This window comes from Dipodomys spectabilis, unplaced genomic scaffold, assembly GCF_019054845.1.
Source record: "Dipodomys spectabilis isolate Male_0828 unplaced genomic scaffold, ASM1905484v1 ptg000826l, whole genome shotgun sequence".
NCBI classification, from domain to species: domain Eukaryota; kingdom Metazoa; phylum Chordata; class Mammalia; order Rodentia; family Heteromyidae; genus Dipodomys; species Dipodomys spectabilis.
This window is the reverse complement of record NW_024871503.1, coordinates 449,088-472,510: the sequence shown is the minus strand read 5'-3', so window position 1 is coordinate 472,510 and position 23,423 is coordinate 449,088. Positions and strand designations below refer to the sequence as shown.

Below are 23,423 nucleotides of genomic sequence, written 5' to 3'. Positions count from 1 at the left end.
TAGCTGGGAAACGGAACCACACACTTAAGGCCCCTGCAGGCCTCTGTACGTTGTTTTCCAAGAATCACGTTGACCTTCCCAAGATGGCGTAAAGCCCTTTCCTGCAGACATCCCGTTTACTGCACGACTTCCTCTTTTGGCCTCCACTTCCGGTGCAAAGACCCGACCTCTGTCCGAGGCTGTGCCTGAACACACGCTGTGTTAAGGAGCTATTTTTCCCCCCTGACTGAGGCCTTTCGAAGTATGTAAACATATTAGGGACCGCGTGACATTGGTGATTTCCCAGTGAGCCGATCTCCGGCCTCCCTCCGGGCGTCGGGGGCGGGTTTTGGGTCAGGCGCGCGCCGCGGGCAGCCTGCCGTCCGCGGGTCCTCGCTGGAAGGGGAAGGACCCTGGCAGTCGCTGTAGACGCAAGATGGCGACGGCGGCCCATGCTACCGCCGCTGCGGAGCCCGAGGCCGAGCCTAAGGCTGAGCCCGAGGCCGAGGAGGAGGAGGAGGACGTGAACGAAGCGAAGGCGGCCAGGAAGAGAAGCGACCTGATGACGCTGGAGCTGGCCTGGGACGAGCCGGAGGAAGGCGAGAGCGAGAGCGATGGCGACGGGGAGAACTCTCCCGGGGAGTGGGAGTTGGAGGAAGAGGAGGAGAAGAACCAGCTGGAGATCGAGAGGCTGGAGGAGCAGGTGGGCGCGGGGGGGGGGCACACGGGTGTCCGCGCGCTTGCGGGGCGGGCGCTCCCCACGCGGGCCGCGCCCGCAGCAGGTCCGGAGTTAAGGCCTCAGGTTTTCAGGGCTGGATCCGAACTGCGACCCTGCTGTCCCTGGCCTCTCTTGGGATCTGTAGAGTGTCCTCACCACGCCCACTGTTGCATCTGCTGAGATGGGGGGGGGGGCCTCACTAACTACTTCCCCCCCACCCCCCAGAGTTCCCACCCTTCAGCACACCGTGTCCGAACAGTCGAAATGAATAAAAGTCTGACATTCGTGAGGGATTTGTTTTCCTCGTTAGGCACAAGGACGCTGATCAAATAATGGCGTGGCAGGAAAGGAGACTGAGGGAGAGAGAGAGAGAGAAACGGAAAGGTCAGGGTTTCCGTAGCCGAAGGTGGATGGATGGTTTGCTAGCTGATTCATTCGCTCTTGGGGCACGTTTCTGACCTTCACTGAGCCGTGGCTTCCTCATCCCTGCGGAATGAGGTCGTAAATCTAACCCTGTGCTTGGCACCTGCTGGTAGCGTGGATTCTCAGCTTGCACTTTTTGAAGGTGGCAGCGGTATTAACCTCCCGTGGAAACAATCTAGAGACCTCGTCGGAAGTTGGTAAATTCCTATGAGGATACCGTGGCCAATAAAGAGATGACCGTGCTTATACAGGCATGGCCAGGGTCCTCGTGTCCACCTTTACTCGGTCCTGAAGGGATGAAGAGAGCGATTTGTTACCCCAACTGTTGAATTTGGTCAAGAATCAGGGAGGAATTCCCAATTGGAGATTGACCTCCCTCCTTTCCTCTCTCTAGACACCTGCTGGTGCCTCAGAGCCACTTGGAAGCCAGAGAACCAGAAGCCTAAAATGTGCTCTTAAAAAAAAAAAAAGTTCCCCTAAGTGTGGTGTTGGTGACCAGCCAGTCATGCCTGGTATATAAATCTTTGTCCGTGGAGTTAAAGAATTGACCCTCCTCCCCCCTCCGAGAGTGGGAGCTTTCCACTGACTTTACCAACCTCCTTCAACTGTTGCCAGTTCAGCCTTTGCCTCCAAAAAGGACAGCCCCGCCCTCCTGCTGCCCCAGTTAGGAACCTTTCACTGATGGTTACAGTGCTTCCTAACTTCCTTGTATTATCTCATGCCCCTGGTAGCCAATTGTAAAGAAAAGATGAGCTCCTTAGCAACAAGGAGAAGGGACAAGGTCACTCCCAGGTTAGAATAAAAATGGAGCAGAGCACCCCCCCACCTGGTGTGCCTCTGCAGCTCTTGGGAGAGAGTACAGAAGTAAAATGTAAAATCCCTTGACAGAATCTTCTGTATCTCTTGTGTGTCTATGCACTTTCTGAGGCAGGTGGGGGAGGGGTTGGGGTCACCACAGCACATTTGGGTGGCAGGACAATTGGGCATAGTTTGTCCCGCCTCTCATCTGGTCTGATTGTCTGGGGCAGCCTGCTGGTTACCATTTCTATCAGGGCATGTGCAAATACAGGATGGCGTGGGGTGCCAGACTGTGCCCCTGCCCTAACTGAAATCGTTTCTTCAGGCTGCTAGCCTGGGCTTTTGGATGAGCTCACTGTTCTGTGAGGTAGAGGAAACAGGATCCCCTGTTCTAGAAGGAAGGGAGGCTGGAGTCCTGGGGTGGGCCTGGGTCAGAGCAGAGTTCTAGCTTGGTGCCCAGTTGTCTGCTCTACCTCAGCTACACGTGCACTCACTGGGGTGGGATGGATCTCAAAGATGATTTCACCGGGTGTCACGCAGCACGTGAAAGAGAACTGAGAGCCTACAGCCTTACCCTGTTTGTCTTGGGTCTAGCTAGAGGTTTTTCAGTTTGATGTTCTCAGCCTCTCTTCCACTCCATCCTGTCCCTCGCTGCCCTTCTGTTGAAGCCTCCTGATGGGACTTCCAGATAGACCTGGCCCTGTCGGGGCTGTGGCTGCTGCTGCTCATCTCTGGGTGGTTTGTGGAGCTGACCTCCAGCTGTCAGCCTCTGAGCAGCTAGGGTTAGAAATGTGAGCCACTGGTGCCCAGCTTGAGGCTGGCTAACTTACAGGACAAATTGTCCCACTTGATACTTTTCCCTTCAGGTGTGTTTTAAAATTAAAACATTTAAAATCATGAACAGTCATTTGTACCAAATGCCTTTTCTTCATTGAGATCACCACATTGTTCCTTCGTCTGCTAGAGTGGAACATGACACTGCTTGCTTTTCTGATGTGAAACCACCTTGCGGTTCAGGAATAACTTGGGCGCTGAATCTAACAGGTGTCTGTTGCCTTTTGGGATGTGCTTTTCCCCTGTGCTTCCCTGGTTCTTTAGTGTATTGTCAGCTCATTCTCTGCTTAACCAGTCATCTTTGAAAGGCAGCTGGGAGCTTTCCAATTCCGACTGCTAGGATTAAAGGTGCTCTGAGCCCTCCCTCCCTCCTCCCTCCCTCCCTCCCTTCTTCCCTCCTTCCCTCTTCCTTCCTCCTCTCTTCCTTCCTTCCCTCTTCCACTGTGTATAGCCCTTGCTGGCTTCCAACTTGAGGTCCTCCTTCTTAATGTTGAATTATAGACATGAGCCACCAGTGCCCGGCTAAAGTTTATTTTTTACCTGTAGCTAAGTATCTAATTACTCTAGGGTCTTTTTGCCGAAAAGACTCTTCATTCAAGTACATTTGCATCTTTATCAAGAATTGTGTATGCTTGTTTGGGTGGCTTTCTGCCAGTGTCACACCTTGTGGGTCTCTGTGGCTGCCTGGGAAGTATTAGTGGCAGTAGAATGATTCTTAGCAATTGATTTCTTCCAGACCAGTAGCAGCTCTAAGTCTGGGCTATTCCAACTGCATTTTAGAATGAACTTGTCTGCAAAATGAGCTTGTTGGGATTGTGCTTGGGGTTTTATATCAACTGGAGAAGCATTTAATCTTTTTTTTTTTTCTGGGTGTTGCTGGGTGTTGAATGCAGGTATCACACACCACAGGCTGAGTGTGTGCTCTACCACCCAGCTTCCATCCCCAGCCTGAGAATTACTTTTGGGCTCTGTTCAGTGTTTCTATCCTTGAGCACGGAACTTTTCTCCATGTTGTTAACATCTGTGATTTCTCTCATCTGTTGATTACTTTCAGCACATGGGTTCTGTTACATCTTAGGTTTCTATTGAAGGGTTTGGCTTTTTGGAATGATTGTAAATGGTATTGTGGTTTTAGTGTCTGCATGTTAATTGTTGCTTTGTGTGTTTACTTGTGTTCTGTGACTTTGCTTATAACTCACTTGTTTTTGGAGGGTTTCTTGTTTGGGCTTTTCTATTTATTGGTCATGTCACCTACCAATCAGGACATTTTTCTTTCTTCTTTACACCCGTGTATCTTTTATTTCTTGGTTTAGAATTTGTAGAACTCTTGAAAAAAGTGTCGAGTGGACATTCTTGTCTTGTTCCTGGTTTTAGGAGAGAAGTAATCCTTTTCCCATTATAAAGATGTTGGCTGCAGGTCTTAATTTTTTGTTCTCAGGTTAAGATAGTTCCCAGCTGGTCCTGCCTTGCAGAGGGCTCTTGTCAGGTGCATTTTTGGCATCATTGATACTATAGCTTGTCTGCTTTGGCAGCTGCTACAGTGAATTACCGTGATTGGTTTTCAAATAATGGGTTTGTTTTGCAAGCCTGGAATGAGTCTCACTTGCTTTTGTACATTTATGTGCTGGCTTTAGTTCTCACAGTGTTTGCTGTTCTGTGTTGTTTTTGCTGCCTCCCATTGATTTCAATTTGCTGTAGTTTTCATTCAGTTTTGTGTAATTTTAAATTTCCTTTGGGACATCACTGTGGCTCTGTACATTATTTGGAAGTGCATTGCTTCATTTCTGAATGTTTGGAGGTTTTCCTACTGTATTGCTTTCCAGTTGGATTCCATTGTGGGCTATATGGTATCATTTCTTCTTGTGATATGGAGGTTTGTGCCATGGCCTAGGATTCGGTCTCAAGGCCTGCTCCACGCGCACCTGAAAAAAAAATCCGTGTTCTGTTCTTGTTAGGTGAAGCGTTCTGTGTGTACAAGGTGGGTCATGCTATTTGATGGTACTGGGTTCTAGATTCGGGATGATTTCTGTCCAGTAGTTGCTGGAGAGATGTTACAGCTCCCAAGCTGTGTCTCCTCCTTCAGCTCTCTGGATTGTCTTTGTGTCCTGGGAGGTGTAGTGGTTGGTGACGTCTTCTTGGTAGATCGCCCCTGTGGTCACCACATGATTCCCTTTGTCTGCTAGTCTTTGCTTTGAAGTCACTGTATGTGATGCTAATGCGGCTGTGTTGCCCTCTTTATAACCAGTGCTTGCATGGATGTCTTTGTCCTTTTACTGTGGACCTAACTGCCCAAGCCTTTGAGTGTGAGGTGAGGTTTCATGATTGTGTAAATGAGTTGTGTGATAACATGGCCAGGCTCAGGCGTCAGTGCTGGCACAATGTGCTGGCTTGTGGCACGGGGGATGTGTGCCCTGGTTACTTGGTGTAGGCAAAATGGTAGTTGCTGCCAGGATGGCCATAGTCATGTACCTTTAAACCAATATACTAAGGTGTTGCAGTATTGGGGTTTGAACTCAGGACCTTCGACTTGCTTGTGCCAAGCTACTATCTTGTTTTGCCTTTGCAAAAGAGAGGGCTTTGGACTGTGATCCTCTTACCTCTACCTCCTGAGTAGCTAGGATTACTACAGGTATGAGGCACCACTTTTGCCATTCTTATTTCTTTAAAGGGGATTTTCATTCTTTGTTTAGTAAAGTAAGAGGTCTTATAGTGCTGTTACGTTTTAAATATTAATTTCTCACAAGCTCTTCAGGGCTAGAAAAGAGGCATATCTCCAATATATAGAGGAGGAAATGGAGGCTTGGAAGGCTGGCCAAGTGCCTGAGGACGCACACTTGGTTGTTTTATTGGAATCAACCTCTCCTTTACTTAGAGGACCCAGGTGGTTCCTGGCAGGAGTTGAAAGACACAGAGGGAGCATTGTGCTGACCTTGTGCTCTGTGGCAGTGGCGGCATGACCGTGTTTATCTGATTCGTAGCAGGCGGGTGCATTGTCAGCAGAGGGGACAAGGGCTGTTGCTCTGAGGCTGACATGTACAGTTCCACTGGGGTTGCTTTCCTCCAGCTGTCCATCAATGTCTACGACTACAACTGCCACGTGGACCTCATCAAGGTGCTCCGGCTGGAGGGGGAGCTGGACAAAGTGAGGGCGGCCCGCCAGAAGATGAGCGAGCTCTTCCCCCTGACTGAAGGTAAGGCTGCCCTCCTGGCCTGGCGGGGTGGGCCCTGCCTAGTGCCGGCTGTGGGCGCTCCCCAAAGGAGGACAGCGCCCTCACCCAGGCAGCTGCTGACCTTGTCCCCTGCTAGTTTTATGGCCACATGGTCAGTCCTGATGTATTTATGGAATGCCGTGACGCAGTGTTTTTCTATTCAGTGTTAGTGAGGGCTGTGTGTGTACTTAGTCCGTACTCAGCACCCGTGCATTGTAAATACGGTTGAACTTTTACCCAGTTGAATGCAAATGTTCCATCCCTTCGTTGAGCCCCGGTATCTGTGTGCCCAGGTCATTTTGACATATTTGCTTATTAGAACATCCTTGCACTTGGGCAACATTCTAGTTATTTTATTTTTGAAGGTATCAGCCATTTTTGCTTTAATTACTTTTCACTATTATTATTATTATTATTTTTACTGGTCCTGGGACTTGAACTCAGGGCCTGGGCTCTGCCCTGACCCTTTCTGTGCTCAAGGATGGCACTCTATTGCTTGAGGCACACTACCACTTTGGCTTTTTTTTTTTTTTCTTTAATTGGCCTAGATCCTCCCACCTACACCTCCCACTTAGCTAGGATGATGGGTATGTGCCACCATGCCCAGCTCTTTTGTTGAGATGGGGTCTTGCTAACTTTTTGCGTATGGCAGCCCTGCCAGTGACCTTCCCTGTGCCCACTTCCCAAGGAGCTGGGATTGCCGGACACAGCCATATTCACAAATATTCGTAAGTGGTGTCTGGAGCAGGAGGTGGAAAACCCTGCTTTGGGCCAGCTGGGTCTGTCCCCTCCCTTCTCCTGCAAGGTACAGCTACTGATTTCAGGGGCACTGCACAGGTTCGCTCCTCCCTCCCTCACCAGCTCTGAGACCCTCAGCTCCTCATGGCTGCAGTCTGACTCAGTTGTCCTTGAGTAATGTGAGGATGACAGTAGTCATGACAGAGCAGGTTGAGTGCTCTAGTGCACACACCTAGTACCTGCTGCAGGTAGCAATGCCTTAGATGGATTCTGTCTCCTGCTATACTGGTGGTGTTAGCGATCGCTTGCAGCTCTTAAGATAGCTTGCAGGTAAAGGTTGAATGTGCAGATGCATAGGTAAACTGTGCAAAAACTCAGTGCAGCACAGGTGTGGGCTGTGGGGTTTCAGCGATTTCATGCTACTTGGAAGCATAAGCCTGTGTGCTTGTTTGTGTGTCTGGGTGGAGGTTGTGCAGAAATGGACGAGGTGTTGGTGCCAGGCTGTGTGTGGTAAGCCCACCCTCCGCTGCCCTCTGGGGAGGGCGGTGTGATGCAGGCGCCCCTGTCTCCTAGAGCTCTGGCTGGAGTGGCTGCAGGACGAAGTCAGCATGGCAGCGGATGGCCAGGACCGCGAGCACGTGTACCAGCTGTTCGAGAGAGCCGTGCAGGACTACATCTGTGAGTTCTCAGACGCCAGCCCAGGCCTGGCGCTCACTGCCTCATCTTCGCCAGTCTCAGAAAGCAGAGCCTTAGCCTTGTAGTTAGAATGATTGAAGTTCAGCTTTCCAAGGTTTTCAGTCTCTGCTCAATTGAGACCTCTCAAAGGAGAGGTCTGGGAATGATTGTAGTTTCATAGGAAGTTTCAAAAATAGCACAGAGAAGTTCTTATTTCATCTAGTTTCTCTACCTCATATCTTATAATACAGGACAAAATAAGACCCGGCTGACTGGCTGGAGTGGGGCTCAAGTGCACTTTTTGTGTGGTTTGACCTCTTCTCTGCAGCCCTTGATGGCCCTGCTCTCTGGGTAGGAGGGATTACAGGCATGAGGGACCTGCCTGTATGAGAATAAACATACTTGGCTTTAGTGCGTTAATATAGCCAATTGGGTAGCTGGCTGTTGATGCTCTTTTGGGTACTACGTTATGTCTAGAACTTACACTGTGCTTCTCATTCTTAGGTCCTAACATTTGGCTAGAGTATGGCCAGTACTCAGTTGGTGGCATTGGTCAGAAAGGTGGCCTTGAGAAAGTTCGCTCTGTGTTTGAAAGAGCTCTGTCGTCTGTTGGTTTGCACATGACCAAGGGGCTGGCCATCTGGGAGGCTTATCGAGAGTTTGAAAGCGCCATCGTGGAAGCTGCTCGGGTAAGTGCCATGCCTCTGCCTCCAAGCCTGCCTTTGTGTGCTGAGGGGCCATTGTGGTAGTGTCTGGAAGTGCTATTTTGAAACAGATGACCAAGATGGGTCTTGGGTTAGCTTAGCTAACTGGATAGTCCATTAAAGGATGGCCAGTAAATAAATACAATCAGTGATCTCCGTGGAGTAACAAGAAGGAAATCTTTGCCTTAAGAGTAGATGATGGCCTTTTTTCTGCTGTTTTAAAACACTCCTGCCTTGGTTACATGGTTCCAAGTGGGCATCCTAGAACCTAGGTGTGCCTGTAGGTGTGCACATAGATATAGGTACATGAGTGGATACAGGTACACACATGTTTCTTTAAGTGTGAGTGCATGTGTTTGTGTATGAGATGTGTAGAATTTTACCGATCTGTCCTCTTTCTAATCAATGTACAAATGTTCAGTGTGCATTGGTACACAGAGGATCCCTTTACTATTTCATTATAGATTGAGCATTCCTAGTCTGAAAATTGATATCCAAAACGCTCATAAATCCAAAATCACCCATGAAAAAAAATTGTTTTGGATCTCCTGTGCTGTGGCTTATATTCAAAGTGCCTCAGGCTAAAAAAAAATGCAGTGAGACCGGCACCCGGCTGGGAGGTGTGGAGCAGCTGTGAAGGGCATGTTTGCCCTGGTTCCCTTCCCCAAGGGAGGCACACAGATTGTAAAGCCTGAGAAATTACACAGTTCACCCACAGCCATTCCAGTGACGCTAGTACTGCTGCTTTTTTTTTTTTTTGCAAGTTCTGGGGCTTGAAGACAGAGCCTGGGCTCAGTCTCTGAGCTCTTTTGCTTAAGGCTGGTACTCTACCAACTTGAGCCACAGCTCTATATCTGGTCTTTTTTTGGGGGTGGTGGTGGTGGTATGGTTAATTGGAGTTAAGTCTGACAGTTTCCTGCCTGGGCTAGCTTCAGACCACAGACCTCAGATTTCAGTTTCCTGAGTAGTTGGGATTACAGGCATAGGCACTAGCATCCAGCTACCTGTAGCTTCTTGATCACATCTCTGTCCAGAAGACTGTAGAGCCTTCAGTGAACCTGGATAGCGGTATCAGAGCTAGCACCTCTGTCCAACCTTTGTAACCCCAGGGTGGACTCCCTTAAACCTGTTTGTTGTTGCTTTTTGTGTTTTGAGACAAGATCTCCCTTTGTAGTTCAAGCTGTCTTGGAACTCCGGAGTGCTGAGGTCCCAGGTGTCTGCCCTGTATCAGCTGCCTCACACATTGCATTTGCTGCCACTTACGCCATTCTTCACATGGAAGTCACTGAGCCCCCCAGCTGCTCCCAACTCCTTGCTCTTGCAGGAGGCTTTCTCCTTCCATAGCACCCCTCTTCCTTCCCCCCAAGCCAGCAGAGAGTGCTTCACATCCTGCTGCATGCTTCTGTGGCTGCAGTGTTTATCTGTGTGTTTTTCACTCTGCTGCTCCCTGTCAGGAGCCCTAAGGTCACAGGTGGCATTTCTTTCAGTGTCCTCCAGCGTCTGTCAGGATACCTCCCTCCCACATGATGTATGGCTGTTGTTTTCTTCTTTTTTTTTGGCTGAGTTGAAAATTAGTTCAGCTTTTGCTGAAGTAGAAAGAACCAAAGTTTGTCATTTACTACTGATTTGCTTCTTTAGCCCATAGCTGGCTTCCTTTTCCCTTCTGACCGGGAACAAACCTTTGATTCACAGCTTGAGAAAGTGCACAGTCTCTTCCGGCGACAGTTGGCGATCCCGCTCTACGGTAAGAGACAGATGGGTCAGTAGTGGCCCTTTGTGGCTCTGAGCCGTGCCAGCGCAGGTCCGAGTCCAGCGTCCTGTGCGGCGGGTGGGGCTGGTGCTCTCATTGGGCCGTGCCATTGGGTCCTTAGGAAGAATTAGCCTTCAGCTGTTCATGCGCAAGAGCACTGCAGGGCAGGCAGGCAGGTGGCTCCACAGCCCCGCGCCTGGCTCCCATTCGAGTCCTTTTCCTACTTTAAGACATAGTTGGAAAGGGGAAGCCAGGGTCTCAGTAAGGAGAAATAGGGATGCTGTGGAACAGGAGTTTGGTTGTTGGATATCTGTAGGCCGTTCAGTGGGGTTTCTCATGTATGCATGTCTGTCCTGTGTGGGTGATGGGGTTGGAAAGCACAGTTTGCCAGGCTTCCTGTGTGAGTGTCCCCAGGGCATGGTCCCGGTTTGCCCATAGTCGTTACTCCCTCTTCTCGTCATGGCTTGTTTGGATGTGAGTTCATGGGGAGTTACGGGGAAGTGGCTGTGTGGGACTTGCTGGGTGACAGCAGTTCTGGCTGCAGAGTCCAGAGCTGCGCTGTGGGGCCCCCTCCCATGCCCAGATGAGACGCTCTGCACGGGATCCCCCTCAACCCCCACGTCCTCAGCTGCACAGTGAGGACCACAGAGTAGCCCCTGGCAGAGTGATAGAGTCTTAGGAAGGCCCCAATGTGAGGCATTCGGATCTAGCTTGAAGCACCTGGTCTTTCTGGGCCTGGTGTGCTGTATTTGTTTATGGACGAGTTCTTTTTTTTTAATTTAATTTTGTTTTATTTGTGAACATACTGTACAGAGGGGTTACAATTACATGGGCAAGATAATGCGTACATTTCTTACGAAGCATTGCAGCCTCCTCCTTTGTTTACCTTTCACATCCCTTCCCAGCCTCCCCCCTCCCCCCCTTTATGGATGAGTTCTAAGGCCAGGTCAGGCTGGGCAGAAGAACTCAGAATGTGGTTAGTAAGAGCTGCCATACCACAGGTGTGGGAGGGGCTGGCAGCTCAGAGGCCCTGCTTCCATGTTGGGTTGGTTAAAACCCAATGGCCAGATCCACAGGAGCCACATCTGTCTTTCAACAGATATGGAGGCCACGTTTGCCGAGTATGAAGAGTGGTCAGAAGACGCCATTCCGGAGTCAGTGATCCAGAGCTATAACAAAGCGTTGCAGCAGCTGGAGAAATACAAGCCCTATGAGGAAGCCCTGGTGAGTGTGCTGCTTTCTAGAAACTTCTCTCCTCCAGCAAGCTTGTTGTACTGTGAATGTGCAGACTGTGTAAACATGTAATACAGTATTCTGTGCTTCCCAATAATAAATAAATGCACATCCTTGCACCTGCCCCCCAGCTTAAGGAGCAGAACACTGCCAGTACCCGGGATGCCTCTCTTCCCTGGCTTTTCTTTGTAGTTTCACAACTGTGAGCTAGCCTCGGTTGACGTATGGTTCCATTTTGCTCGGTGCTGAGCTTGTACATAACAGACTCATGGGTTTAGTTTTACTGCTGTTTATAAGTAGCATTGTCTTCCTGGGGTTGGATAGACAGATGGACAATCACAGCCTTGCTGGGAAGTGGTGGAGCTCTGAGCACTGCTGAGTGTGGCCAGGCCAGGGCGCGCCCGCCTGCCATCGACAGACCTGAATTCTAGCCAGTGTGATGAGTTGGAGGTGCTAGTTTTAATGTGGGTATTCTTTATTTATTAATGAGGCAGAACAGCTGTTCAGTTGGATTGCTTTTGTGTGTGTGTGTGTGTGTGTGATGTGCTTGCTGAAATCTTAGTCTATAAAAGTAATAAAAGTTTTTTGTCTCTTAGCCGGGCGCCGGTGACTCACGCCTGTAATCCTAGCTACTCAGGAGGCTGAGATCTGAGGATTGCCATTCAAAGCCAGCCCTGGCCAGGAAAGTCCTTGAGACTCTTATTGCCAATAAACCACTAGAAAACCAGAAGTGGTGCTGTGGTTCAAGCGGTAGAGCGCTCGCCTCGAGTTGAAGAGCTGAGGGACAGCGCCCAGGCCCAGAGTTCAAGCCCCATGACCAACACAAAAAAAAGTTTTTTGTCTCTTTTCTAATTGCTTCTTGGGAGTCCTGAGTTTTAATCTTATTTTTGGTTGTATGACAGCCCTCTCCCCTCCCAAGTTGATGGTTTGCCTTCTTACTTTATTTTTATTTTTAAATTGTTATCATAAAGGTAATGTACGAAGAGGGGTTACAGTTACTGTAAGTTAGGCAAAGCGCGCTCATCAGAGAATGCTGTGCCTGCCATGTTGTAGTACGAGCGGGGATTTGGTGATGCCGATCTTGGGTCCACACCTCTCGCCAACCTTCACTTGATTTGAAGATGCTTGTGCTCTGACAGTATCAAGTAACTTAGCTTAACTTGAGTGCACTTGTTCTATGCTCCAGTTGCAAGCAGAGGCCCCGAGGCTGGCAGAGTACCAATCGTACATTGACTTTGAGATGAAAACTGGTGACCCTGCTCGCATCCAGTTGATCTTTGAGCGCGCCCTGGTTGAAAACTGCCTTGTCCCAGACTTATGGATCCGTTACAGTCAGTACCTAGTAAGATGACTGCTCTGCTTTTATTTTGGTCTTGCCAACTTAGAATCTCTTTAAAGGACATCCCTTAGAATGCCCTTCTGTCTCTCCTTTTTCTTCCAGCCTCTTTTTCTCCTCTTTGCCAACTTGCTTGGGGTTTTCTTCTGATTTGAAGTTATTTTAAATTGATTGCTAACTCTACAAACATTTTGCTTATAGACTTATAGTCAAGGCCTTTATCACAGATTCTTTTTGTTGTTGTTGTTATTTTTAAGCACAGTAAACATACAAAGGCAGGTAAAGTAGAGCCTCTTCTTCCACGCTGAAGAGCATTGTTGGCTTTAGTCTGCTCCTGCTGCTATCCATGTCAGTCCTTCCTGCCTGTTATTTTAGAGCAAAATGCAGAAGGCGTATTGCACTGTGCACATTTCAGTGTGGATGTGTGAGAGATCTACGTTTGTGGAAAGACGCCTGCAATAGGACCCACACAAGGGCTGGCTTTTTTAATCAAGATGGTTTTAACCTGAGGGCCCGCCCCCCCCCATCTCTCCTCCACCCCTTGGCCATTTTCTTCCTTAAAGAAACTAGATCACCAGAGACATTTTAAGGAGAAATTTCCTTTAGCTGGTTTTGCTGGCAATGTCTCGTTGATGTGGATGTCTTACCAGTGAAGTTTTATCTTCTCCCCTGGAATTATGTATCGTAGGACCGGCAGCTGAAAGTGAAGGACGTGGTTTTGTCTGTGCACAGCCGCGCTGTTAGAAACTGCCCCTGGACAGCTGCCCTGTGGGCTCGGTACCTCTTGGCCATGGAGAGACATGGAGTTGACCATCAAGACATTTCTGGTGTGAATGTTTTTGTGGGAAAATGTCTAAACTGCTTTTTTTTTTTTGGGTGGGGGTGAGGGGGAGACACAGTTGCGCAGCTGACTCAGCTTCCTGAGTGCTGGAACTCCAGGTGTGCACTACTGTGCTCATCTACTTTTAAGTGAGAGAGAACTGTATTGAAGTCAGTAACCAACATTACCCAGTTTTTATTTGAAATATTGAGTACTAAAGATAAAGGGGGCTGGGAAGGTGGCTCAGTGGTAGAACGCGTGCCTTGCATGCATGAGGCCCTGGGTTCGATTCCTCAGCACCACATAAGCAGAAAAAAAAAAGCCAGAAGTGGCGCTGTGGCTCAAGTGGTAGAGCGCCAGCCTTGAGCTGAAGAGCTGAGGGACAGTGCCCAGGCCCAGAGTTCAGGCCCACGACCAGACCCCCCCCCCCCCCCCCAAAAAAAAAAAAAAAAAAAAAAAAAGATAAAGAGGGCTCTTTATGGTAGATGAAAGCTTAGAATTGGTTTTCTGGAGTTTGTCACATTTTGATTCTCATTGTGACTTTCGAAGTTGGGGTCTTTTCTCTAGATTCATTTGATAGGGACCCTTACTGCAGCATGTGTGTAATACACAGTGTGATCTCTGGAACAGGGAACTTAGGTTTTAGATGCTTTGCTCTTTTTCTTCCACCTGTTGCATCCTATCGCTGTTATATTACAGTCATTACTTGTGTGGTGCTGGGGATCCAACCCAGGTGCATTTATTATGATCATTATTGTGACCATTTTACTAAAGTCCTGTAGGGCTTTGTAGTTGCAGAGTTTGGTAACTATAGGAGCTTCTCTCTGAATGGAGTGAGTCCTGACTTTTTTCTCCAAACTCCAGCAACCTTTGAGAAAGCTTTGAGTGCTGGCTTCATCCAGGCCACAGACTACGTGGAGATTTGGCAGACCTACCTAGATTACCTGCGGAGGCGGGTTGACTTCAAACAAGGTACTGAGGGGCCTGTGATGTCCCAGTTCCCCAGATGTCACAACCCCCTTCACAGCCCCATCTCCCCATGAGGTTTCTAGCTTTCCCAAGTCCAGCTGTGGGGAAGGAGATGCTGCCCTCACATTGGATATTCAGTTCTACCTCTGCCAATTTCTCTGGCCTCACCTCTTCTTCTGCCCTGCTTATAAATAAGACTGTTGGTTTCTTTAGATCTCTGAATATCTGCAAGATTGCCTCCCCTCCCCTCCCCTCCCCTGAAAGCCAGCCAGCCAAACACTAGCTGGTGTCTGCACACTCTGCCGCTTCATGCAGGAGGCCTTCAGCCGGCCTGCTGCTCGCCACGCCCCTGCTGTGTGCTCTGGCACCCCTGTGCTCAACGTTCATCTCTGTCCCTTGCTGTCCAGCTGTCCCCTCCCCTCCCCTCTGCATGAGACAGCGCTGTGCCTTCCACACTACGCCGAGCTCCCAGTGGGTCTTCAGGCCCTTTTAGTGTGGGATTCAAGGCTGTGCAACTTTGTAAAGTCTCCTGTGTGTTTCTGATAGACTCTAGCAAGGAACTGGAAGAGCTGCGTGCCACATTTGCCCGTGCTTTGGAATATCTGCAGCAGGAGGTGGAAGAGCGTAAGTCTGGCCTGGCCTTGGTTGGTGAAACTTTACAGCCAAGGGCAAGTGGCCTCCATTTTTTTTCTAATTTTTATCATCCTCTTCCTGAAGGGTTTAATGAGAACGGAGATCCTAGCTGCGTGGTCATGCAGAACTGGGCTAGGATTGAGGTAAGTGCTCTTCGTGAATGCCTGCTGCTGGTGTTCCGTGAACCACTGACTGACACAGCCACCGTCCCCATGGAGGTCTAGCTCTGCACATTGGTGTTTCTTACTCAGTGGGGCGCCAGAAGCTGGCAGTATGCAGCCTAGAGCAGCTTTGTGTGTACTTGCTCCAGTCTCCTTCCCTGCTCTACTCATGAGTATGCGCCAGCCTCTGGGGAAGCAGGACATGTTATCTTCCTGCTGAGACTCTGACTGGGGCAGAGGATGGATTGGACACACAGAAGATGTAAGCCTGTCAGAGACACCGAGCTGAGTGGACGTGGACCTGCCCTTGGCCAGCTTTTCCACTGAGCATGCTCTACCGGGGTTGGGAAGGGAGGTGAGGGGTCGGGGGGGGGGGGGAGGGGCTGAAGCTGACATCTGTGAGGTAGTTTCTTAATGGGATGCTTGTGTTGTGTTTGCTTTTGTAAGAAATTAGAAAATACTAAAAATCAAAGAGAAGAAAATTTTACTTGAAACCGCTGACCCATATTTAATTATTGCTAATCTGTGGCTTGAGACTTTTTGATGCCAAAATTTAGAAAATAAAAATGCAATTAGAAGCCGGGCGCTGGTGTCTCACACCAGAAACCTAGCTACTCAGGAGGCTGAGATCTGAGGATCGCGGTTCAAAGCGGCTGTAGGATGAGGAAACTGAGGCTCAGGAGGTTGGGAAACATCACTTGCCCGGGTCACACTGATACTGTCTCTCTGCAATGCTCTCAAATCAAACAGTAGTAGTTAAGTTTGATAAAAAAACAATGAGCCCAGGCTGCTCCTTGTTCACAGACACAGGCAGACCTCTGGCTTCCCTCCCAGCACTGCGGGGATCAGGCCCTGCCCACATTCGGGGGTTCTGCCACTGCGCCACACCCCCAGCCCTGAAGGCACACCTGCTGATGCCAGGGGACTTGGCTGACTGGTGGAGGGCATTGGGTGCGTGTCTGTGAAGCGGGTTTTGTGCTTGGTACCATGTCAGAAGGTTCTGGTCTGGTCCTTATAGAGCTTGCCAATCCATTTTAGGCTAGACTTTGCAATAATATGCAGAAAGCTCGGGAACTCTGGGACAGCATCATGACCAAAGGAAACGCCAAATACGCCAACATGTGGCTTGAATATTACAACCTGGAAAGGTAGGTGGCCCGGGGTGGCGGGGTGGGCACTGTTACTCCCACTCCTCCCTCTCTCCCTCCCTCCATTGCTCATAGTTGCACCAGGCCACAGGACCAGACAGGATTTTATGCCTGGGGCTCTTATTTTTGGACATGAGTGTTTTTTTTTTTTTGTTAGACTTGTTGTAGGTGTTTTTATTTCTTCTGTATTTGCTTTTGCAAGAAATTAGAAAATACTAAAAAGCAAAGAGAAGAAAACTTTACTTGAAACCCCTGACCCATACTTAATTATTGCTAATCTGTGGCTTGAGACTTTTTGATGCTAAAATCTAGAAAATAAAAATGCAATTAGAAGCCAGATGCTGGTGGCTTATGCCTGTAATCCTAGCTACTCAGGAGGCTAAGATCTGAGGCTCGTGGTTCAAAGCCAGCCTGGAAAGGAAAGTCTGTAAGACAACCACCAGAAAACCAGAAGTGGCTCTGTGGCTCAAGTGGCAGAGTGCTTGCCTTGAGCTGAAGAGCTCAGGGTCAGTGACCAGGACTAGAGTTTAAGCCCCACGACGAACAAAAGAAAACAGTTATAACATATATGTTACAAACCTTAAAAACTGAGTTGTATGTGGTTGTGTGTGTGTGTGGTGGTGGTGCGGTGAGCAGCGTGTAGGGACAGGGACATAGGCTCTGTCCCTGGAGTGAATGCTGACCCCCTCCTGGCCTAGTTAGCTTTCCTCTTGCACACCACACAGCATCTCTTCCGGGCCTTCTGGTTCTGTGGAGTTGGCGGGCAGTGCCCTGCTGTGTGTCACAGAACCTGCTTCTGGCTTTGAAACTGAAGCTGGCATTTGCTGCTGACCAGGCCTGATTTCCAAGCCGCTGCCAGGCCCAGGGACAGCGCGGCCTGTGCGGCTGCCGAGGCTCACGGAGCAAGGAGACCCCACGGGTGGTTGTGACGGCCGGGGCTCCTCAGCTCCAGGGAAGGCCCTCCCTGCTGAGCCTGTGCTTTGTGCGCCGGCGACCGAGACGCTTGTTCTCCTCCCCAGGGCGCACGGTGACACGCAGCACTGCCGGAAGGCGCTGCATCGCGCCGTCCAGTGCACCAGCGACTACCCGGAGCACGTCTGCGATGTGCTGCTCACCATGGAGAGGACGGAAGGTGCGGCCCTGTACCCCAATGACGGCGGCTGGGTGCAAGTAGGTCAGATGGCGGCCATGGCCACCGCCCTCAGAGGCGCCTGGTGTGAGCCCCGGCCAGGGAGCTTTCCCATGATGCCCTGCACCCGGCCTCCTGAGAGGACTGAGCGCCACCCCTCCCTCCCGTCAGCCACACCTGACCCCCAACGTCTCCGCACAGTGCTGATGGTGTCCCTTGGGTGGAGCCCCACAAAGACCTCTGCTCCCACACACCCGCCCCGCCCCCCGTTCTTGCCCAGCTGGTGCCCAGCCCGGGGGCCCAGTGTAACACGAGCGCCTCCCCGCATGGCGCACCCTGAGCTCTTCAGATCAGCTTCTTGCCACTCCTGAGAGGAGGGCACACAGCACCCCCAGGCCTTCTTGAGTCCCACTGCAAGCCTGCCTGCATGAGTTCCATTTCCTTAAAGTGAGGCGCCGACCCTGCACTTGCTACCCCAAGGAGTAGTCTCCTGGATGTGTGGCAGATGGTGAAATGTCACTCCTCAAAGACTGCGGTGACACCGTTCTGCCCCTTTCCTGTCCAGGTACTTTAGAAGACTGGGACACGGCTGTTCAGAAGACTGAGACTCGCTTGGCCCGGGTCTCTGAGCAGAGGATGAAGGTAGGACGTTGGTGCAGCGCCCTCTCCTGGCCACACGGGATGCTGTTTCTCCCCAGGACCTTTTTTAGGTTTTCATAAAAAGTGTTTGACTCAGAGTATTACTTAGAAAATACTGGAGTAATATTGACACTTGAGCCATTTTTTTAGTTTAGAACTTTGGCTCTTTTGACTTTTTTCATGGACGGGGCATGGTGGGGTGGGGGGGGCGGTTCTGGTCCTAAAATTTCCTAGAGCAGATGGAAAGGAGTAGAACATGAATACCCAGGCTGCCTTAGAAGCGCCCCGGTTTTGTAGACGGACGATTCTTGTCCTGCTGCAGTGATGGCTGACAGTAAAGCTCCCGTGGACTTGAGTGAGGCCCCGGCGGGTGCTGGGTCCCTCCTTGTCCTTTCTGTCCGCCCCCCCCCCCCCCCACGTCATCCTAAGTTGGTTTTCTGGGCCCCTCTCCAGGCTGCGGAAAAGGAGGCCAGCCTCGCACAGCAGGAGGAAGAGAAGGCGGAACAACGGAAGAAGATGCGGGCTGAGAAGAGGGCACAGAAGAAGAAAAAGCCCCGCGGCGCCGACACGCGCGAGGCGGGGGAGGAGGGGGCCGAGGGTCAGTGGCGCGGCCAGGAGGAAGGTGAAAACCCCCGGGTTTGTTTTATCTGCAGACATTTCAGACTTGTGGAAAAGACGCAAAGGCAGTGCAGTGTTTCCTTCCCTGAAGAGTTAGCCAGCCTCATGTCCATCTCTGTTGGCTGCAGTCACAGCCATCCTGCCCTTAGTCCCCAGGCCCTGCCCGCCAGGTGCCATCGTCCCGGGAGTGTCCCTCACACAAGGGTCCAGGCCAGGACCGAGTGGCATATGCCCCTGTCCCGTGGCTTGAGTCATCTTTTGGCTGGACACTTGGGAAAGGACTAGGCGGCCCTCCTGTGCCTTCATGGGCCACTAATACGTTCTGTGAGCAGCAGCGTCGGATGTGCGCTCAGCTGCCCAGGAGAGGGACGGGGCAGCGGGGAGGTGGCTGGCGCGGGGGACACGGGCCAGCTGGGCCTGGTCCTGGACTCTTGGTGCAGCCGGAGGGCTTCGACTAGATGGGAACGGAGGGGTGACGCTCTGCAGGATGCTGCCACTGGTGGAAGCTTCGGGAGGCAGGCTGGAGAAGAGCAGGTTAAGATTCTTGGAGGTCACGGGATAGTATTGAGTGTTGTAGTAAACAGACGGACTCCATGGAGCCTGTCCACCGCCCTGGCTGGCGGGAGCCACTGCAGGGCAGAGGGAGATGGATCCTGTGCTATGTCCACCCACGTTTGGGGCCCTCTGACCTTTCTCATGGTTGAGTGGGCGGACAGTGCAGGTCTGTGCTACCACTTCCCTTCCTGTGGCCCCTCCACACACAGGAAGTCGTGGGACAGGTGAGGCGGGCCGTGAGAGAGGGCAGAGCCCGCGCTGTCCAGTGTGTGCAGGGCGGGCCCCTGAGCCGCCGTGAGCACTCACACCTCACTTGCTGCTTCTTTCGAGGCGGAGCCGAGCAGCCCTCCAAGCGCCGGAGGGTGGAGGACAGCGTGCCGCCGCATGCGGAAGGAGAAGCAGGGAAGTCGGGGAAATGGGCGGCCGGAGACGTGGGTCCTCCAGCAAAGCAGAAGGAGAAGGCGGTCGCTGCGCGGCGTGACCTGCCCAGGGTGGCCCATGACAGCAGCAAGGACAGCGTCACGGTGTTCGTCAGCAACCTGCCCTACTCCCTGGACGAGCCGGCTGCCAGGCTCAGGCCGCTCTTCGAGGCGTGCGGGGAGGTGGTGGAGGTGCGCCCCGTCTTCAGCAACCGTGGGGACTTCCGCGGGTACTGCTACGTGGAGTTTCCCGACGAGACGGCCGCCCTGCAGGCCCTGCGACTGGACCGCACCAGCGTGGATGGGAGGCCCATGTTTGTGTCCCCCTGCGTGGACAAGAGCAAGCACCCCGACTTTAAGGTAGATGTGTGGAGGAAGCTTGCCTTTCCTGGAGGCCACGGGGTGATCACACTCGGGAATAACGTCACGTACCGGCGACCAAGGGACAGCCTAGCCTGCCCTGCATTTGCCCTTGGATTGACATGGCTGGTGGAGGCTGGGAGGCTCTCCTGGGCCCCGGGGCCGCGTGCAGGGCTGGGTTGGCAAGTCACTGGTGCCTCTGAGCCCCACACTCCATACTGCCCCCTGCAGGTGTTCAGGTACAGCACCGCCCTGGAGAAACACAAGCTCTTCATCTCGGGCCTGCCCTTCTCCTGCACCAAGGAGGAGCTGGCAGACATCTGCAAGGAGCACGGCGCTGTGAAGGACCTCAGGCTGGTCACCAACCGGGCCGGCAAGCCCAAGGTCAGCATCGGCACGCTCCGCGTCGCTGTCTACAGGGTCTCAGGGCTGGGTAGCGCTGGGGTGGCCCCCATGGCCTGTTGGACGGGGTCATCTGACCTGGCTCCACACAGGAGCCAGGGTCCCACGGCGGGGCCTGGGACCCCCGGGATGCCTCCAGCAGGCCGGGCCCAGCCTCCTCCTGGCTGGGCCTCCCCCACCACCTCCTGCCTCCCTCACCCTCTGTCTGCTTAGAGCCTTGCCTTCACTTGGAGCGGCATTACTCTCAGTGTGGTTGAGGCCCGGCCTGTGTGCCGTCGGGCTGCGGCATCTGAGCGGGTCTGCCCTTACCTCTCAGGGCCTGGCCTATGTGGAGTATGAGAACGAGTCCCAGGCGTCCCAGGCGGTCATGAAGATGAACGGCATGACCATCCGAGAGAACACCATCAAGGTGGCCATCAGCAACCCCCCTCAGAGGAAAGTTCCAGAGAAGCCGGAGGTGGGGAAGGCGTCCCACGGCCCCACGGTGCTGAGGCAGATCTACGGAGCGTAAGTTGCAGATGGGTGGGGCGGGGTTAGGACGGGAGCCAGGCCTGCTCTCTGTTAGTTCCCCCTAGTTCACTGGGGCCAGGGAGTGGTCACCCCCGTACCCACAGTTCCCTAAAGTCACACCTCGTTACGCAGTGATTATTGTCATCGCCTTGGTTGCTTTTGCTGGAGCTTGTCCCGCCACAGTTGATGGGGACCGATGGCAAAGCAGCCTGGCCTTTTCCTGAAGCTGAGGGAGGACAGGCCTGTCTGTCTGCCTGCGTGACTACTCAGGGCCTGGCCAGGACGGGGAGCAAGGCAGAGTGGTGCAGAATCAGAGAGAGACTGGTGGTTAAGGCTTATTGTTCCTGAGACATACATACCTATGCTTTATCTATACATATACATACACGTGTACATAAACTATGCATGCATATGCACGTATATATAGTATACGTATATGTATAATATAAAGTATAGGTAGACATGTATAAAACATATACTTTTTTTTTTTGCTAATCCTGGGGCTTGAACTTGGCCTGGGCACTGTCCCTGAGCTACTTTTGCTCAAGGCTAGCACTCTACGACTTGAGCTACAGTGCCATTTCTGGCTTTTTCTGTTTATATGGTACTGAGGAATCGAACCCAGGGCTTCATGCATGCTAGGCAAGCACTCTACCACTGAGCCACCGTCCCAACCCATATACTCTTTATTATACTCTTTATTCTCGGGGTGGTGGGGATTGAAGCCAATTCCTTGCACATGCTAGGCAGCGCGCAACACTTGAGCCACACACCCACTTTCCCCCTCCCTGCCTTTCTGCTTAAATTCGGGGCCTGGGGGCACTGCTGCTGAGGTTTTTTGCACAAGGCTTGTGCTCTACCACTTGAACCATACATAGTTCCATTTCTAGCTTTTTGATAGTTTATAGGAGCTAAGAGTCTCATGGACTTTTCTGCCCAGGCTGACTTTGAACTGGGATCCTTGGGTCTCAGTCTCCTGAGTAGGTAGGATTACAGGCGTGAGCCTCCAGCTACGCCAGCTCTTAGAAGTCTGGGTTGTTTTCGGTGAGCTCGGGCCAGGAGCCTCGCGTGAGCAGGGTGCACTGTGTTTGCTTTCCAGGCGCGGGAAGGGGAGGACTCAGCTGGCCCTGCTGCCTCGCGCCCTGCAGCGCCCGAGCGCGGCGGCCCCTCCAGCGGAGAACGGCCCGGCCCCGCGCCCCAGCGCCCCCGCCCCCGCCTCCGAGACGCCCAAGATGTCCAATGCCGACTTTGCCAAGTTGTTTCTGAGAAAGTGAGCGGGACTCTGAGACTGGAAATGCCTTAATCGTGCCGGCACTGGGGACAGAGGGCCGAGCACGGCGCTTTGCGCCCAGACCCTGCTGAGCAGAACGGGAGCATGTGCTCCACGCGGACACTGGAGTGCTCCCTCACATTGAGGGCCGGCCCACGTGCTGGGCACGGATCAAGAGCAGAAGGGACACGGGAACATGGCTCTGGAGACCCTCGCCCCGGTGCTTCCGCCACCCCGGCCGGTGCTGGCCTGTCACGGCCTGGGGCTGTGTGCCCTCAGCCGTCACCAGCACCACGCTGCCATGACCTGTTCCGGTGACGTCACACACATTGGCTGGTGTTCGGTCCGAGGGGCCGGGGGGATTTTCTGTTCTGTATTTGTAAAGGACAGGCAACCTGTTGTGTCTCTGAAAGCTGAGTCCTTGTAGCGATTGTTTTCTGTGGGAATTCTGCGTCCCGCTTCTGGGGACCCGCTTCTGGGGACCGTCTTCTCAGCTCAGCGGCGAGTTTCAGTCCTTCGCTCTCGTTCACAGCCCCCCCCCCCCCCCATCCTGTTCATCCAAAGCCATGCCAGCGGTCCTGGGGTGGGGTCTCTGCTCTGCCCACCTCGCTGTGTAAATAGAACTTTTCTAAGTCACTCTGTGTGTCTGATTTAAGTCATTTCAGCCGTCAGCTGTCTTCCTCTCCGCACAGCCCTCCAGCAGTGCCAGGGCAGCTCTCCCCGCCTCCTATCGAGCTTGTGTGGCTCTCAGGCAGCGCCGGCCGCACAGCGGGGCCATGGTTATAACGGTGCCGCTGTGGAGACGGCCGTGTAGTGGGAATCGGCTTCCTTACCTGCACAGCCGTCAGATTTCCTGTGATGTGCAGGGCCGGGCGGGGACCCAGGGCGGGGACCCAGGGCCCAGCTACGCAAGCACTCCGTCCTGAGCTGACTTTTTTTTGCCAGTGTTGGGGTTTGAACTCAAGGCCTTGCTAGCAAGAGCGTCTTTCTACCTCTATGACCTTAGTTCTTCTGCTTTTCATGTTTTTCAGAGAGGTTCTCCCACTTTGCCCTGGCTGACCTTCAGACTGCAATCTTCCTACCTCTGCTTCCTGAGTAGCTGGGACTACAGGCGTGAGCCACCATACTCAACCCAGCCTACACTCTTAACCTAAATCTTATTTGTATTTATTTTTTTTAAGATAGTCTCACTGTGTGGTCCAGGCTAGCCTCAAACTTGTATTTGTCCTGTGATAGCCCAGCAGGAGTGAGCCTCCACGCCTAGCCACTTAACTGTTTTTTAATGGAAAAATTTGAGCAGATTAAACAAGTTTACTGAACTGTAAAAATAAGTCTTCCATGCCTATCCTTGAGCTGTGGCTCACAGCCCACCCTGCTTCTGCCCACCCTTCCC

The 23,423-nt window shown here is 52.1% G+C and overlaps 1 protein-coding gene across 1 annotated transcript; it reads left to right on the top strand.

Moving 5' to 3' along the window:
• The first annotated feature begins 403 nt into the window (after positions 1-403).
• Positions 404-22,666, top strand: Sart3 (spliceosome associated factor 3, U4/U6 recycling protein). Its single transcript, XM_042673409.1, has 19 exons — positions 404-682; positions 5,817-5,943; positions 7,273-7,377; positions 7,879-8,063; positions 9,771-9,822; positions 10,928-11,052; positions 12,248-12,403; positions 13,086-13,224; positions 14,082-14,189; positions 14,733-14,810; positions 14,904-14,962; positions 16,019-16,128; positions 17,148-17,260; positions 17,823-17,899; positions 18,350-18,518; positions 19,400-19,848; positions 20,080-20,232; positions 20,567-20,757; positions 21,860-22,666. The coding sequence occupies exons 1-19, from the start codon at positions 416-418 to the stop codon at positions 22,032-22,034; spliced, it is 2,838 nt and encodes a 945-aa protein (XP_042529343.1). The 5' UTR covers positions 404-415; the 3' UTR covers positions 22,035-22,666.
• Positions 22,667-23,423: the final 757 nt, after the last annotated feature.